This window comes from Marmota marmota, unplaced genomic scaffold (genome assembly GCF_001458135.2).
Source record: "Marmota marmota marmota unplaced genomic scaffold, marMar, whole genome shotgun sequence".
Classification (NCBI taxonomy): Eukaryota; Metazoa; Chordata; class Mammalia; order Rodentia; family Sciuridae; genus Marmota; species Marmota marmota.
Genome location: NW_026000185.1, coordinates 5,927,758 through 5,942,766, shown reverse-complemented (window position 1 = coordinate 5,942,766; position 15,009 = coordinate 5,927,758). Strand labels below are relative to the sequence as shown.

At 48.6% G+C, this 15,009-nt stretch overlaps 1 protein-coding gene across 2 annotated transcripts in view; it reads right to left on the bottom strand.

Moving 5' to 3' along the window:
• Positions 1-3,478: 3,478 nt before the first annotated feature.
• The window catches only part of LOC107146666 (CREB binding protein), a 133,605-nt gene continuing 122,074 nt past the window's right edge, over positions 3,479-15,009 (bottom strand). For both annotated transcript variants that reach the window (XM_015490802.2, XM_048789245.1), the window contains 8 exons: positions 14,671-14,821; positions 14,267-14,413; positions 13,115-13,228; positions 11,754-11,919; positions 10,829-10,996; positions 8,627-8,788; positions 7,908-8,189; positions 3,479-6,821 (listed from right to left, as the gene is read on the bottom strand). In XM_015490802.2, coding sequence (XP_015346288.1) covers positions 4,662-6,821; positions 7,908-8,189; positions 8,627-8,788; positions 10,829-10,996; positions 11,754-11,919; positions 13,115-13,228; positions 14,267-14,413; positions 14,671-14,821 — 3,350 coding nt within the window. In that variant the 3' untranslated portion in view covers positions 3,479-4,661. The remainder of the gene's footprint in view (positions 6,822-7,907; positions 8,190-8,626; positions 8,789-10,828; positions 10,997-11,753; positions 11,920-13,114; positions 13,229-14,266; positions 14,414-14,670; positions 14,822-15,009) is intronic.

Sequence of the window (15,009 nt, the reverse complement as noted above, 5' to 3'; positions counted from 1 at the left end):
CTGGAGAAACAGAGAAAGCACTGATGGCAGAATACACCTTCAGTCACCCTTCCCAGATTCGGTGGGCTTCCAAAGACCTTCAGATGTGGATTCTCATCCTGGCTTGGCGCATTCCCCAACTATCTTCTTCAAGCCTTCTTTCATCTGAATTTCCTGGACATACCTGGATTTTAAAAATCATTTTTTAAGCCGGGCATGGTTGTGTACGTCTGTAATCCCAGTGGCTTGGGAGGCTGAGACAGGAGGATAGTGAGTTCAAAGCTAGTCTTATCCATGGCGAGGTGCTGAGCAACTCAGTGAGACCTTGTCTCTAAATAAAATACAAAATAGGGTGGGGATGTGGTTCAGTGGTCAAGTGCCTGAGTTCAATCCCCAGCACAAAAACAGAAAAAAACCCAAAACCAAAAAAATAAACCCCCAAATCAGTTTTTAAGAGGCTTCTTTGTGAGCCCAGGGACATGGGATGCAAGATCAGACTACAAAACTCATTTCAGTTTCAGTCCTCTCATAGGCATTGGGCAGAGGATGGGCCAGAGTCACCTACACCATAATCTTGTTGCTGTGAACACTGAATTGACCACTAGGATGTAAACATTTTCCTGATTCTAAAGTTAACCAGCAACTGTTACCACTTTCTGTCCACTTAATGTCTGAGGGGGTTACTATATAAGGTTGTTCTCCTAGTTCCCCAAACACCCCCACGGTGGGTTCAGGGTAAACCTGGCTGGGTAAGGATGGCAGTAGGAGCTCCAAAGGCTAGAAGGGCTCCTCTTCAAGCACTGGGCAAGAGCAGAGCTCAGGGCCCAGGTGCCTCTGCTCTGCTCTGCATGCTCTATGGACTGGGCTAAATCACTTACCCCACTTACCTTTTTCTACCTTACAGGCCAAAGGAGTGAATCCATTTAAACAATTTGCATATATTATAATGCCTTTTCTATGTCTTCACTTTATTGTCTATATCAGGAAGGCAGAATTTGGCAAGCTCACTTGAGGTCAAGGCTAAGGCCCAGGGCTCCTTGCTGGGATTGTTCCTCAGTGCCCCCAAACCTCACAGAGGCCTCGTGCCAACACTTCTAAGCCCTCTCCAGGTTCTTCCTGATCCCTTAAAAACCTACCACACCAGGTCCTTCCTCCCCATGCTAGGCAAGCACTCTACTAAAAGTGTTCAGTAGCCATCAGCTCCCTATGAAACTTTGTTTAGTGAAATCAGTCAATAAGATTCCTACTAACTCCTAAGAAGATTGAAGCAAGCTGAAAGCATTGTTTATGGACAATTTAGGTAAACTGCAAAGCATCCCCATCACTCATCAAGGTTCTTTGGAGTCTACTTTGGGTGTTACCTTCACTCAAGTTATCTTTCATTCAACTAATTTGTTTCCCCATCCTTGACTTCTTATTATTCATAATGGAATCATACATGATTAAAAATGTGTAATTAACAGCAACATCTGTTAGGAGGCCACTACATCTTCTCAGGCCCAGGTGAACAGACTTTATTCCCATTCCTACATGCCCCCACGTATGAGTCTGCTACAGTATTGAAACTGTGCCTCCACTTCCCAGCATACTATTCTGTGTCAAAAGCATTTCCTGGGCTACACAGTGGATACCAAATGTACAATCACTGCCCTAATGAGGTGTTTGTTCTAAACAGCAGCTTATTTTGCAGTGCAGTGCTAAAACTACGTTGTTGTTCAAATGAAACCTTTGGTTTAATTGTATAGCAATCAGAAGACACAGAAGCCAGGCACCAGGGCACATGCAGGTAATCCTAGATGTGGGAGACTAAGGTAGGATGACTGAGAGTTGGAGGCTCGCCTGGGCGACTTAGTGAGACCCTGTCTCAAGTTAAACTTACCAGAGAGCTCAGGAGAGCTCTGGAGAAGCAGCAGCTTTGGTAAAGCATGCCTTCCAAGGCATCTCATTCGATTCCAGCTCTTTAAGGGTAGAAGTTCAAAGAGAGCATCAAACACATATTTAGTCCAGACAATTTCAACTGAGCACCTCCAGTCTTTCAGTGACAAGCTGCTGAGCTAACGCTAAGGATCATTAGCCAATCCGAACCATCTTTGAATCCAAGCAGTTTTACCAGCTTTTATTATAAACACCAGCACATTTTAAGTTCCCTCTTTTTGATCACAAATATAGGACTTTTTTCTTCTCTTCTGAAGTATACAGCATGAGACACAGCATCTGGGCTCTCCAGTTCTTACAGAAATTTCCTTAGGATTAGTATCCACAGCCCCACACCCTTAACATTGATTGCTCGGGACAGTTGCATAGGATGCAGACTCCAAAGAGGATGAGGTTGGTACATAAGTTTTAAATTCCAGGATAACCTGAAAAAGATAACCCCATTGCCCATTAAAAGGCTGCATGTCAGAGAGCACCACCTTCTGAGCAGGGGCTGGGAGTGGCTCCTCCAGGTCTCCAGATCCGCTTTTTGTTTGTACACAGGGCTCAGGGCTTCCCCCTCTGGTGGAAAAGGAAATCTGAAGAGGACTTTGAATGTGCAAGGACCTAAGTAAGTTGAGCAAGATGGCAGATCTCCACAGAAGGGCATGCCATCACCATGGTGGGAGGGTTGGTCAGGGGTGTTGGATGGGTGATTTTATCCTTACCTGATTAATTCACATCATTAAAACTTAAGATTGAAACCTGTATGCTATATCTACATTGCACTCTTCCAATTTCTTTGAAATCTTCAAATTGAGATTCCCAAGCCAAAAGTCAAGTATTTTGAAAATACTTCTGTGAACATAAGGGCCACAAAAGGGAACCTATCAGGGCCACAATTTCTAAATCCAACACCACAAACCCTGCTCTTCTCCTCTAGACCACTCTTTGATGGATTCCTGGGGGAGAGGGTAGCAGACTACGTGGTTAATTTTGGCTCCCCTGGGGTTGGTCCTCCTCTTGGATGAGATGTCATCCGAGAGATCATGTCATCTGCTCAGTAAGGGCACAACTGGACCTCGGGGAGGATGGGACCTGGGTGGCACCTGGCCTGTGTAAAGAAGGCTCTGCTGAGGCCAGATGAGACAGGCTGAAGGAGGTATCTGCCCTATGAAATCAGGATTTTAGACGGGGGGCAGGGAATGGGGTCAGGAACCACCCTGAGTCCCTTGAGCACCCTTTTCAACAATTCTGGGATTTGCAGATAGAAACAGGTGGCTACCTGAAGGGCAGGAAGTCCTCCCCACCACCAGGGTGACTGGCTCCAACAGAAGGCAGGACAGGGGAAGTGGGCTGGAAGCAAAGTGCTGTTTCAGACCCATTGGTGGACCTCACAGCACGAGTGAAATTCACTTGTGAGCATCAAAAGTTGAGGCTGAGGCCAGGCTGTTGTCTCAGTCTCTGGGAAGGAAGCCCCAGGAGGCTGTTGGCCTGGGATGCTTCCCAGCTACCCCCCCCCCCCATCGCCACCATGAGCGCAGCCCCAGCCTCTCCACTCCGAGCGAACAATCAGAACCATGTCTTACAAAGAACAGACTCCAAAAATATATATAAATAAATAAAAACCTTAAACATTCTTACAGGGATCTTAAAGAACAGAATACATGTTAAAAACTTCAGTAATTTATATCAATTTTAAGCGATACTTTATATACAATGGGGGAAAAACACATGCATAGTCCAAATACAATGTTGAAAACAGCATTTTCATAACAAAAACCCCAACACCAAGTGTTAATACCATGTACATGAATTCAAGAAGGACCACCCTTTTTGTCTGTTGCACACAGTTTATTTAACAATATGATATAAGAAATGAGTTGGTACTTTACCATTCTATACAGTGATTGAATCTTCTTGAATTTTCTTATTTATAGTAATTATAGCGCTTGCATGATTTACACTAGAATTGCTTTTCCTCATTTCAAGTTTCACATAGAAGAAAGAAAAGAATGCTTCTTCTCTATTAACATTAGCATGGTCTAAGAGAGTGATCATCCCTATTTTTGTCTAAAACCAGTTTTATCAGAGAAACAAAGCAACAATTTCTACATCTGCAAGACAAGAGTTTGGCTTAGGCCAGCATGTATAGATAGATGTGTGTGGGTGTGTACGTGTGTGCACGCCGAGTCAACTCCTATCGTCCAGGGGTAATACTTGGAGACGCCCACAGAGTTCACTATAGAAAAAAAATCTTCCCGCAACGTCAGTTATCGGGATACATTATAAGATGCATTATTTCAGGAACCAGTTTCTGAATATTATTTTTCTTCTCACTTTTAAACATAAATGTTTAAAGTCTTGAAAATACAAATAAAAAATATGAATATAATGAACTTGCTTTTCCCATTAAAAAAAGGCATGAGTCACCAGCAATGACAACAAAAAGAATCCAAACAAGCCCCCCTCCCCCCAAAATAAAAAGAAAACAGAAAAAAAAAATGGAAAAAAAAAAAAAACCAACCAAAAACACAGAGAGAGAGAGAGAGAGAAAGCGAGAGCGAGAGAGACAGACCAGATATTTAAATCAACTGGTTTTTAACAAAAAAATATATTCTTTGTATTGTTTCTTTAAACATCAATCCACCCTTCCATGGCCTGGAAGTTGCAGTTCCATCTAGGAATAAAAAGAGCCCAGATGCCTGGATTTTCAGTACAAAAGGTCCAAGAACATGAAAGGGACAAAAAGTGATGCTCTCATAATGCTACAAACCCTCCACAAACTTTTCTAGCGTGTCTCCCGTGGTGTCACCAACCAGGGAAAGTTCGCTGGATAGTGCGCTCCTGTTGGGGGTGTTCAACTGGGGGAGCATTGCACTCTGTTCGGGGTTCCCCAGGTGTCCCTGATCCATGGAGCTGGCCATGGTGACTGCGAGTCCAGGGTGGGGGGAACCAGTCTGGGGTGAGACATGGTGTGGTGAAGGCTGGGGCTGTATCCTTGGTGACGGGCTGGAATGTGGAGGCTGGGACTGGGGCCGCGGAGACTGGACAGGGGCTGGAGACCGCACCTGGTTACTAAGGGATGTGGCGATCTGCTGGCCAGGGAGGTGCGAGGCCTGTGGCTGTCCTGAGAGCATGTGCTGCTGGGGGCTCATGGGGTTCGGTTGGCCCGGGGACCCAATCTGCTGCTTCATCTGTTGCTGCTGTAGAATCCGCTGCTGCAGGGCCTGCTGGATATTCGGGGTGCTGTCTGCCCCCAGCCCAGGCTGCCCCATCTGGCTGAGCTGTCCCATCTGAGCGGCCATCTGGCCCATGGAGCTACCCTGGATGGGGAGATGTTGCTGCATGCGCTGCTGCTGCATGGCTGGAGCATAGCCTCCGGGTCCTTGTGGCTGCTGGAACTGGCCATGCCCAGTTATGCCCCCAGCCATGGTGGCATTGCCTTGCTGCTGCTGCTGCTGCTGCTGCTGCTGTTGCTGTTGCTGCTGCTGTTGCTGCTGCTGCTGTTGCTGCTGTTGTTGGAGCAACTGCCGCCTCAGCATCTCTCGGTACTGTGGATTCATACTTGCCATGTTGGGGTTGTGTCCTGGGTTCATGATATTCAGAGCCTGGCCCTGGGGGTTCAGGCCTCCCATTGCCTGCTGCTGCGGAGGCACACCAGGCCGTGGCACACCAGCTTGCATTGCGTTCAGGTTCTGCATGCCAGGCTGCTGGTGCATGCCGGGTTGGGGCTGCATGCCAGGCTGCGGCTGCATGCCAGGCTGATTGGCCACATACTTGGCTGTGCGCTGTTTGATGAAAGCTGCCATTAGCTGGGGGTTCGACTTGAGGATGTTCAGCACCTGTTGCTGCTGCTGAGGGGAGCTGGGAGACTTCAGGGTCCGCAGTAGGTCTTGCAAGGCGCTGGGAGAGATGCTCCTGGGTGGCTGCACACTGGGCATTCGAGGCCCGGCTACAGCTGCCTGAGCCTGCATGGACATCACAGGCCTGGGCATGCCTGGCATTGGCTGCTGCTGGGGGATGGGTGCCTGTTGCCACTGCCCAGGTGGCATGCTAGGCATGACTGGCCCACTGACCTGGTTGGGTCGGGGCACATTCAAGCCTACAGGGGCCATTTGGCTCCCTGGGGTTCCCATGCTTGTGCGCCCTGGGGGCATGCCATTGTTGATGTTCACTCGGTATAGGTGTTGCTGCTGTTGGGCCTCACGTTCAATCTGCCGGGCTGCTTCCACTGCTGCAGGTGGGGGCTGGGCTGGGGGTGGGGGGGCCTGTACTTGGTTGGTGGGCTTCCCAGCAGATACCGTTGTAGGGGGCTGAGTCCGGGCCACATTGGGGAAGCCAGCTGGTGACATGCTCACAGGTGAGGGCTGGGGCTGGGCAGGGGGCTGTGGTGTCTGGGGTGTGCTGGGCTGCTGTGTGGGGGTCCCAGGTGGTGCTGAGGTAGGAGAAGGCAAACTCTGCTGAGGCACATTGCGGGTGTTCATGGTGGCCATCCTCCGGCGCATGAGCTGGGCCTGCTGCAAGCGGTGCTGGATCTGCTGCTGGCGGAGCTTGTGTTTGATGTTGAGGCAGAAGGGCACGGGGCATTTGTTTTCTTGGCAGTGTTTGGCATGGTAGCAGCAAAGAGCAATGAGCTGCTTGCACACTGGGCAGCCTCCATTGGTCTTGCGCTTACAGCCCTTGGTGTGCTGCACGACCCTCTTCATCTTCTGGCAGGATGGCAGTGAGCAGTTGGCATTGCGGCACTGGCAAGCATGCACCAGGGACTGGATGCAGCGTTGGATGCTCAGACGCCGGGACTCCTGGGGGCTCTTGGACTGTGGCTCACCCTGGCTGCTGCCCTCATCATCCAGGCCCAGGCCCCACTTCACCATCTTGTGGGTGTGGCTCTTTGTGTTGTAGCAGTTGATGCAAAGATCATAGTCCTGCAGACAAGGAAAGGAAACAGGCTGGCATCAACACAGGACCCACCATGACCAGACATTCTGGCTGTCCCTCCCCACGCTAGTGTCTGCATGAGATTCCCAGGCAGTGGACACCTGTCCCCTTCCTGTCTTGCTTCCTCTGCTGTGGGAAAAACATCAGGTCCTGCTGCATCCCTCCGACTCCCACACCCAGACTGTGAACGCTGCAACCATTTCTTCCACACTCCACCAGAGACCATGGGACCTCTTTCCCAGGAAGGCATGAGTGCCAAGTGGTCCTTCCCCAACACAGAAGCCCAAGTGACTGAAAACTGCATGCACCTGAAAACAGAGAATAAAGTACTAAATCTGAAGAATATAGCCCCAGGATGGGTGTGAAAACTGCTCACAGGAAGAATATGAAAGCCCCAGTATTAGGAAAGTAGAAAGAAGGCGAGAAGGTGGGAGGAGGCTGGTAAAGAGAGGCACTCAGAGGTGGGCAAAGGAGGGGCCAGGCATACACATGGGTAACCCCAGCCCTGCCAAGGCAAGCTGCCCACATAGCAGTGACTGTGGGCCATCCTGGGAGGAAGTGCAGGTGGGAAGCATGGCATCAGTGACTCTTTAGAAAGGGAACCAGAGGGCCCAGCACAGTCTGACCTACCAGCCCACCAAGGGGCAACCAGTGAGCCTGTCCATGGAGTCCATTAGGGACATGAGAGGAGGGGCTCACGTTCCTGACCCAAGGTGCCCAACCTGCCAGCAGGGCAGAGGACATCCCTGATCTCTTAGCAAGACTAGAGCTGGAGTCACAAGGAGGCAAAGAGATCTGAATTACCATAGGACCAAAGTACCCCACTGCCCCTTCCAAGGCTGCCCAACCAAAACCATAGGCTGCCCTGGGGGTACTGCAGCTGTACTAGACATAGAGTAGGAGCCAGTGAAACACAGGGAAGAAGACAGCAAAGACTTTGCGTCCCGACGGGCTCCTTGTGTGGAAGGGTCAGCAGAAACACAGCTGGGCAAAGATACCAACAGTGACCTGTGTGTGCTCAGTTGGAACTCTGTGCTAGCTGCTGGAGAAGGGAAGGAAGTGGTGGGGCCTACCTCACACACAGTACAGTGCCAGCGGGTCTCCACATGGTGTTTGCACTCGTTGCAGGTATAGACAAAGCGGTCCTGGCCCTGGGTGTGCAGCTCCACCAGCATGCACAGTGTGGACCACTTGGAGCGGCGCAAGGAGGAGAACTCCCAGTGCTTGTCTCTGGCCAAGGTGAGGAAGGCATCACGTCCATCCATGAGGTCGCAGCTGAGCAGGGGGTCAGGGTCCACGATGGGGGGCAGGGTGTTGATGACAGGCCCAGCATGCAGGTGAATCACAAAGAAGACCTGCAGAGAGGAGCTGCATTAGCCTCCCCTCCACCTGCAGAATAGGCAGGCAGCAGAGCCCAATGCCTGCTTAAGGGCCCTAGCTTCATGGGATGGAACAGAATTGGTGACAAGTACCAACTAGCCAATTCTGCTCTCTATGAGTAGCCCTCCTCCCTTCCACTGTAGACCTACACAGGGTACCTGGAGATAGCCGGCTTTGAGCCCTCTCCATCTCCTGGCTAGAGGCAGAGCTGCTGCTTCATCTGGTCCCTGAGCATCACCAATACCACACCCACAGCCTGTGCCACTTTTCTTTTTTTTTTTTTTAGTTATAGATGGACAGAATGCCTTTATTTTATTTATTTTTATGTGGTGCTAAGGATAGAATCCAGTGCCTCACACATGCCAGGCAAGCGCTCTGCCCCTGAGCTACAGCCCCAGCCCTGTGCCGCTACCTCTTTGTGCTTCTCCATGGTAGCATAGAGCTTCTGGGACAGGTCGTTGGACACATTGGGCATGCTGGGCTTCTTCTTGTTGGCGCGGCTAATGCTACTTTTGTTCTTGTTCGTCTTCTTGTTGTTCTTTTTCTTGGCATTCTTGCTGTCACCCTGACTGCCCTGCAACCACAGGCAAAGTTGTCAGACCAGCTTCCTCTCCCACACTTGGTACTAACACCCAATTCTCAGGCCATAGGGCTCCAGGAAACCCAGCCTAAGGAGGGAATGCTGGGCAGAACCAGTCTTCAGAGAGAAAGGTGGTGAGGATAGGAGCAGAACCTGTACTCAGCCAGGCCTGGGCATGTCACCTGTAGTGCCACGTCACCTCTCAAGGGAAAGTGGACCGGGAAAGCTAGTTCAAGATCTAACAAAGGAGGAGGGAGCATTTCCCACTGCTCCCCACTGTTCCACTGGACACTAAATTGCTATACCCCAGCTTGCACTCCCCAGTCTTTTTTGTGCCTGCAAAAGGGCTCTGAACAGTCAAAGCAGGTAAGTCTTCAACAGAAGGGTGTGAAGAAGGAAAAAAGCCATGCTGGAAGGAGCAGGAACTCTCATGAATTTCCTCCAAGTCCCATTTAAGGCCCACATGCTCTATCACTGAGCTTCATCCCCAGCCCAGAACCTTCATTTTTTAACAGGTGGGAGGGGATGGAGAGTCCTCAGGGCCTCACTAATTTGCCAAGGCTGGCCTTAAACCTGCAAGGCTATTTTTGAACTTTGATCCTCCTATCTCAGCCTCAGAAGTTCCTGGGATTTCAGGTATGCACCATTGCACCCAGCTTCAGAACTTATTTTGAAAGTAAAGCAGCATTCCACCCTAAGTGTTAGTCATAAATAAAATTATGGACATCCTCAGGATGTCCCTGAGGAAGGCAAGTCCTTGCCATCATGTTTAAACTCCACATAAAGAGAACAGCAAGTCCACGCTTCAGCACCTGTGGCACCTTGCCCTCCAACCAACCATGTGTGCGTCCCTGGTACATGGCCAGGGATGGCCCAGGGATAAGCCCCTCTCTACCTCCACGCTCTGAACAACTTTGCTGCCATCAAACCAGATGCTTCCCTGGCTGGGATAAAGCTTGGCCTGCGATATTCCTCAGAGCCTACCTCCTATGGCAACAAGGCTCTCCTGCAGGAACTCAGCAGTCAGGGCTCTGATTCTAACCAGGCACCATAACCTCCCAAAGTTGGGCCCAAACCAGATCACCTGGTTTCTCCTGCACTGAACTTTGAAACCTGCCAGACTTTCCAAGGTCAGCTCAAGTATAGACTTCACCCTAAGGTGAAGGGACTTCTAAGAACTAAGTCACCAAACCCTGATGTGGACCAGCCATGCTCCAGAGAAAGGCCAGCCTCTGTCAGTCTAGTGTCAGGAGGTCAGAAAATGACAAGAGTTCTAGAGCTCTTGTTGGGAACCACCAGGACAAAAGCCTGTGAGTCTCCTGGTCAACACTCTCTGTTCTGTAGAGACTGAGGGCTGGCAGGCCAACAGCATAACCAAGTTGCACATGGCCTATCACAAGGCAACCATGCAACTGAACACAGTACATTTCCTTCACTGTCTAGAAGGCTCTTCCTCTGCATCTTGTGTGGTGGGGGTCTGAGCTCCCATGTCACCTGTGTGACAGCACCCCAGACCTCCTACCCCAGCCCCTGTACTTTCACTGCTTCTCAGAGCTCTCTCACCACTGCAGCAGGAGCCACACAGCTACCCAGGCCCTTCCTGTGTCTCCTACTAGAACACACCCTGGGGCAGGGATGGAATCCTGCTTAGTTTGTGCCGTAGTGCTGGGTACAGAAGGATAATTATCAGTGAACAGGCTGAGCACAGGAAGGCAAAGGAAGAGCTGCCACAAAATGCAGGAACAAGGTTCTCCTGGTTAATTAACTTCTGTTCCTCTGCCTGCCTTCCTAGCTCCCCAACAGGACACCTTCCCTTCTCTTCTCTGGATCTAACTCCCATGCTCCATCCCTGCTCCCGGAGCATCCTTTGTGTAAAGACCCCGGGCAGATCCCCTCCCATAGGTGGTGACATCCTGAGCCCATGAATCGAAGACACCATCACAGAAATAACACAATTGCAAATGTGTGCTTCCTGGCCTGCTACTTAGCATGCCTGGGGCCTGCTAGGGCTGGGGTCTTGGGGAGGGCCTGCACCTCGGGGGTCTCGCTAGCTGCCGTGCTCTCCTCTTTCTTCCTCTCTTCTTCTTCTTGTTCTAGTTCCTTAATGCTCTCTTCCAACACATTGGGCCAAAAATCTCCTTCAAAATAGGGCAACTCCTTGGCACTTGTGAGCCTGTCTTCGGTTGCTTGTTTGAAGATATCCTGGGAGAAAGCAAAGGACAGCAGTGAGAGGACAGCCCTTAGGCCCTTGGGAACCAGGCACACCAGCCACTGATAGGAGCGGACTGCACTGCCGAGATCTACTATAGACACCTCTGCATTTTCATTCTATACTGCCAAGTTTTTGCTTTTCAATCTTTTCACATGTGTCTATGGTGCTGGGGATTGAACCCTACTCGCTACCACTGAGCTAAATTCTCAGCCCATCTTATTTTGAGACAGGGTCTCACTAAGTTGCCAAGGCTTAGTGATCCTTTTAAAGGTTGTGATCCTTTGGCCTTAGTTTCCAACAAGTGTGAGTCACTGTATCTGACTTTGTTTTCTAATTTTAATTTACTTTTTTGTGGTACTGGGGATGAAACCCAGGGCCTTGCACACGCTAGGCCAGTGCTCTATCACAGCAGTATATCTCCGGCCCCATTTTCCTTTTTTTTTTTTTTTTTAAAGTATTCATTTTTTAGTTTTAGGCGGACACAATGTCTTTATTTTACATTTATGTGATGCTGAGGATCGAACCCAGTGCCCCATGGATGGTAGGCGAGCGCTCTATCACTGAGCCACAACCCCAGCCCCTCCCATTTTCTTTTTTAAAATTTTTTCTTCTGTTTATTTTTAGTTTCCTGGCCCCATTTTTCTAATATTTTTATGTGAACACAATTATAATGCACATAAGCACAAGAGGAAAACACAAAAATGAATTTCAATCAGCTATGAAAAGCACAAAACCATTGGTATCTACCTTATAGTCATGAATGATCCGCTCTGCAAATGCCTTGTCCAGCATCTTTTTATACCACTCCTGCAGTCGTTTTGGTTTGGGGATTTTTTGATCAGGGGGGTGGCAATGGAAGATGTAGTCATCTCCTTCACTTGGGGGACAGGCCCAGATGTGTCCTGTTACATACCTGCAGGACACAAGCATCAATGTAATAGGCCCTACCTTCAAGGAGTCATAGCTAAGGATCAGGAGCCAAAACAAGGAAAGAAATAATTACAAAGAAAAAAGAAAATAAAGAAATTACCATAATGCTTATGGTGGAACCTGTGAGAGACCTAGGTTACAAACCAATGTGCTAAGGGTGGGGTGGGTGGTGGGTTATCACTTGTGAATTCAAGCCTGGATGTGGCCCTGAAACACTTTGCTCTCAGAGATGCTCACAGGAAGAGGGCCAGTCATGGCCCTGATCACCTCATCACAGAGCCTCGAAGCAAGTCAAGGCACAGCAAAGGAGTACATCACGTGTGTGCTGTGCTTTCTGCTTATGTCCTCAGCGCACCGGAAAGGCAGCTCAGTTGAGTATTTCTAAGGGGTTACGGTCAAATCACATTCATTCTAAGACATTATTTTTTAAAGTTGTAGATGGATACATTTTATTTATGTTATTTTTATAAGGTGCTGAGGATTGAACCCAGTGCCTCACACTTGCTAGGGCAAGCACTCTACACTGAGCCACAACCCCAGCCCCTGTTTAAGACATTTTGATCATCTAGATAGCTCTAACCTTTTCAAGTTTGGGGAAGGAATGTGATAGATCTGTAATGTAAAAGTCAAAGTACTGCAGAAAGAAGTCAGACATAAGGGACACTGTACTGTAGAGTACCATTCCTATGCGATATCCAAAAAACACAAATTTACAGAGACAGGAAGTAGATTAGTGGTTGCCTAGGGCAGAGGTGGGACAGGGATTAACAGCAAAGGGGCACAGGGATCTCTTGGAGGGGATGGAAACATTCTAAAACTGATTTATGATGGTGGCTACAAAATTCAGTAAAGTCACCCAAAGCCACTAACTTGTAAACGTGAAATAAGCAGATTTTTGTGATATATAATCATGCCTCGATTAAGGGGAAAGAGAATGAAAAGCAAGCGAAAGCAGGCAAAGAGCTTGAATTGTCTCCTCTCGAAGTCAGACATACATGCTTCCAAAAGCACTTTAAAGGAGGCTTGGAAGACTTCTGAATTGTGATATTAGAAATAAGCATACACACACACACACACACACACACACAAATTTAGGGGAAAAAACTCATTATTTCACAAGATAAACATGCAGGAAAAAACAAAAAGTTTTTATTGGTTCTGAATAATTTAATCCTTACCCCAATTTCTTCACATATTCTAGGTATCCAATAAGGATCTCGTGGTAAACAGCTGTCCGGAGGCATCGCGGCCGGAAGAAATGAATACTGTCCAAATAAGATATGTAAACACGCCTGCAGGGGTACATTTTAAATTCAGATTGCAAAGAAACACCAGCATCCAAAAACATTTTCATAAAGGCTTTGTTTTGTTTTGTTTTTGCAGTACTGGGAATTCATCAGTGCCAAACACCCTACCACTGAGCTATAACCCTAACTCTTTTAAAAAAAAATTGAGACTAGTTTAATGCCCATGCTGGCCTCTAACTTTGAGATCCTCCAGAGTCAACGGGATTATAGGTGCACATCACTACTCCTGGTGATGCTATTTTGACAGAATGGGATAAAATCCCTACCATAGACCCTGTTGCCAACCAAGGAAACAGTTATCATTTTCTGCTGCCAACAGAAAGGATGGCATCCCTACCCAGGCAGAGCCAAGGAAGGACTAAGGCAAACTTGGGAGACAACTTGCAGGTCCCTCTCACCAACATTTTTTTTTTTTTTTTAATTTTTTTCAATATTTATTTTTTCAGTTCTTGGCGGACACAACATCTTTTGTTTGTATGTGGTGCTGAGGACTGAACCCGGGCCACATGCATGCCAGGCAAGCGGCTACCGCTTGAGCCACATCCCAGCCCTCACCTACATTCTTTTTTTTTTTTTAAATATTTATTTTTTAGTTTTCAGCGGACACAACATTTTTGTTTGGTATGTGGTGCTGAGGATCGAACCCGGGCCGCACGCATGCCAGGCGAGCGCGCTACTTTACCGCTTGAGCCACATCCCCAGCCCCTCGCCTACATTCTTGACTAAACCTGTACCAACTTCACTTGAACAGGTGCATCCAGGTGCCCCCATGTCCGGGTAGGATGGAGAAGACAGTAGACAAAGGCCCATGTGCACTCACAACCCAGACACCTGCCATGGTCATCAAGACCCTTTGATTCCCACTAGTTTAGAGGAAAACAAAACTAACTGGTTTGGTTAGTTAACTGTGGCTTATTTAAATCTAGTACTGAAGAACACATGCTCTCTAAGGAACATGAGCTTGGTCTGTGTGCATACAACATGCGAGCGATGCACTTCTTTAGAAAGGAGATGGAAGGCTACCTTGTGTTTGGCGGGGGACAATCAGAGCCATACTCCTGGACGTGCATTCCAAAAAAGCACACATCCACTCCATCGATCTCCTCGAAAGCAAAGAGTGCTTTGGTTCGATAGGGAAAAGACTCAGACATTTCTCCAGAATCCACAAACCTAGAAAGAAAGCCAGACCTGGTGTTTAAAGACATCCTTGTCTACGAGGCGCTGCTGATCTAACCTGGTCAGGAGAGTGAAGGTCCAACCACCTCTGGGACTGGTCAGAGAAACCCCCTGACCTGACCACCTCAGGGCTGTAAGCCAGTTCTTCCCGACCCTGCTTCCTGGACCAGGAAACCCCTTCCATGGAGGGAAGCCTGGCCAAGCAGATGTGAGGACTGCTTCAGCAGGGTTTAGGAAGTGAGGACACAAACCTTGACTTCATCCCAGGTTTGACCTCCACAGTCTTGTCCGAGCTGGCCACGACTCTGACAAAAACCTCCCCAGCTTCAGGGTGATTCTGGCGCCGCAAAAACTTGTTCACTCGGTCTTCTAAGTGGTTTCCCAATCTTGTGGTCTGCAGTCCTAGAAGCCCAGAAGGAGCAGGTAAAAGGATCAGAGAGCAGCTGAGACCACAGATCCACTTCTCCCAGCACCACCTGAGGCTCTCCATGGTTAACATCTTATTTGGGATATGTGTGCTTATGACGGAAAGTAGACTGTGAAGTCTTAGGGTGTTTACCTTCCCAGTTGTTTGTTTCCATTCTTTTCTA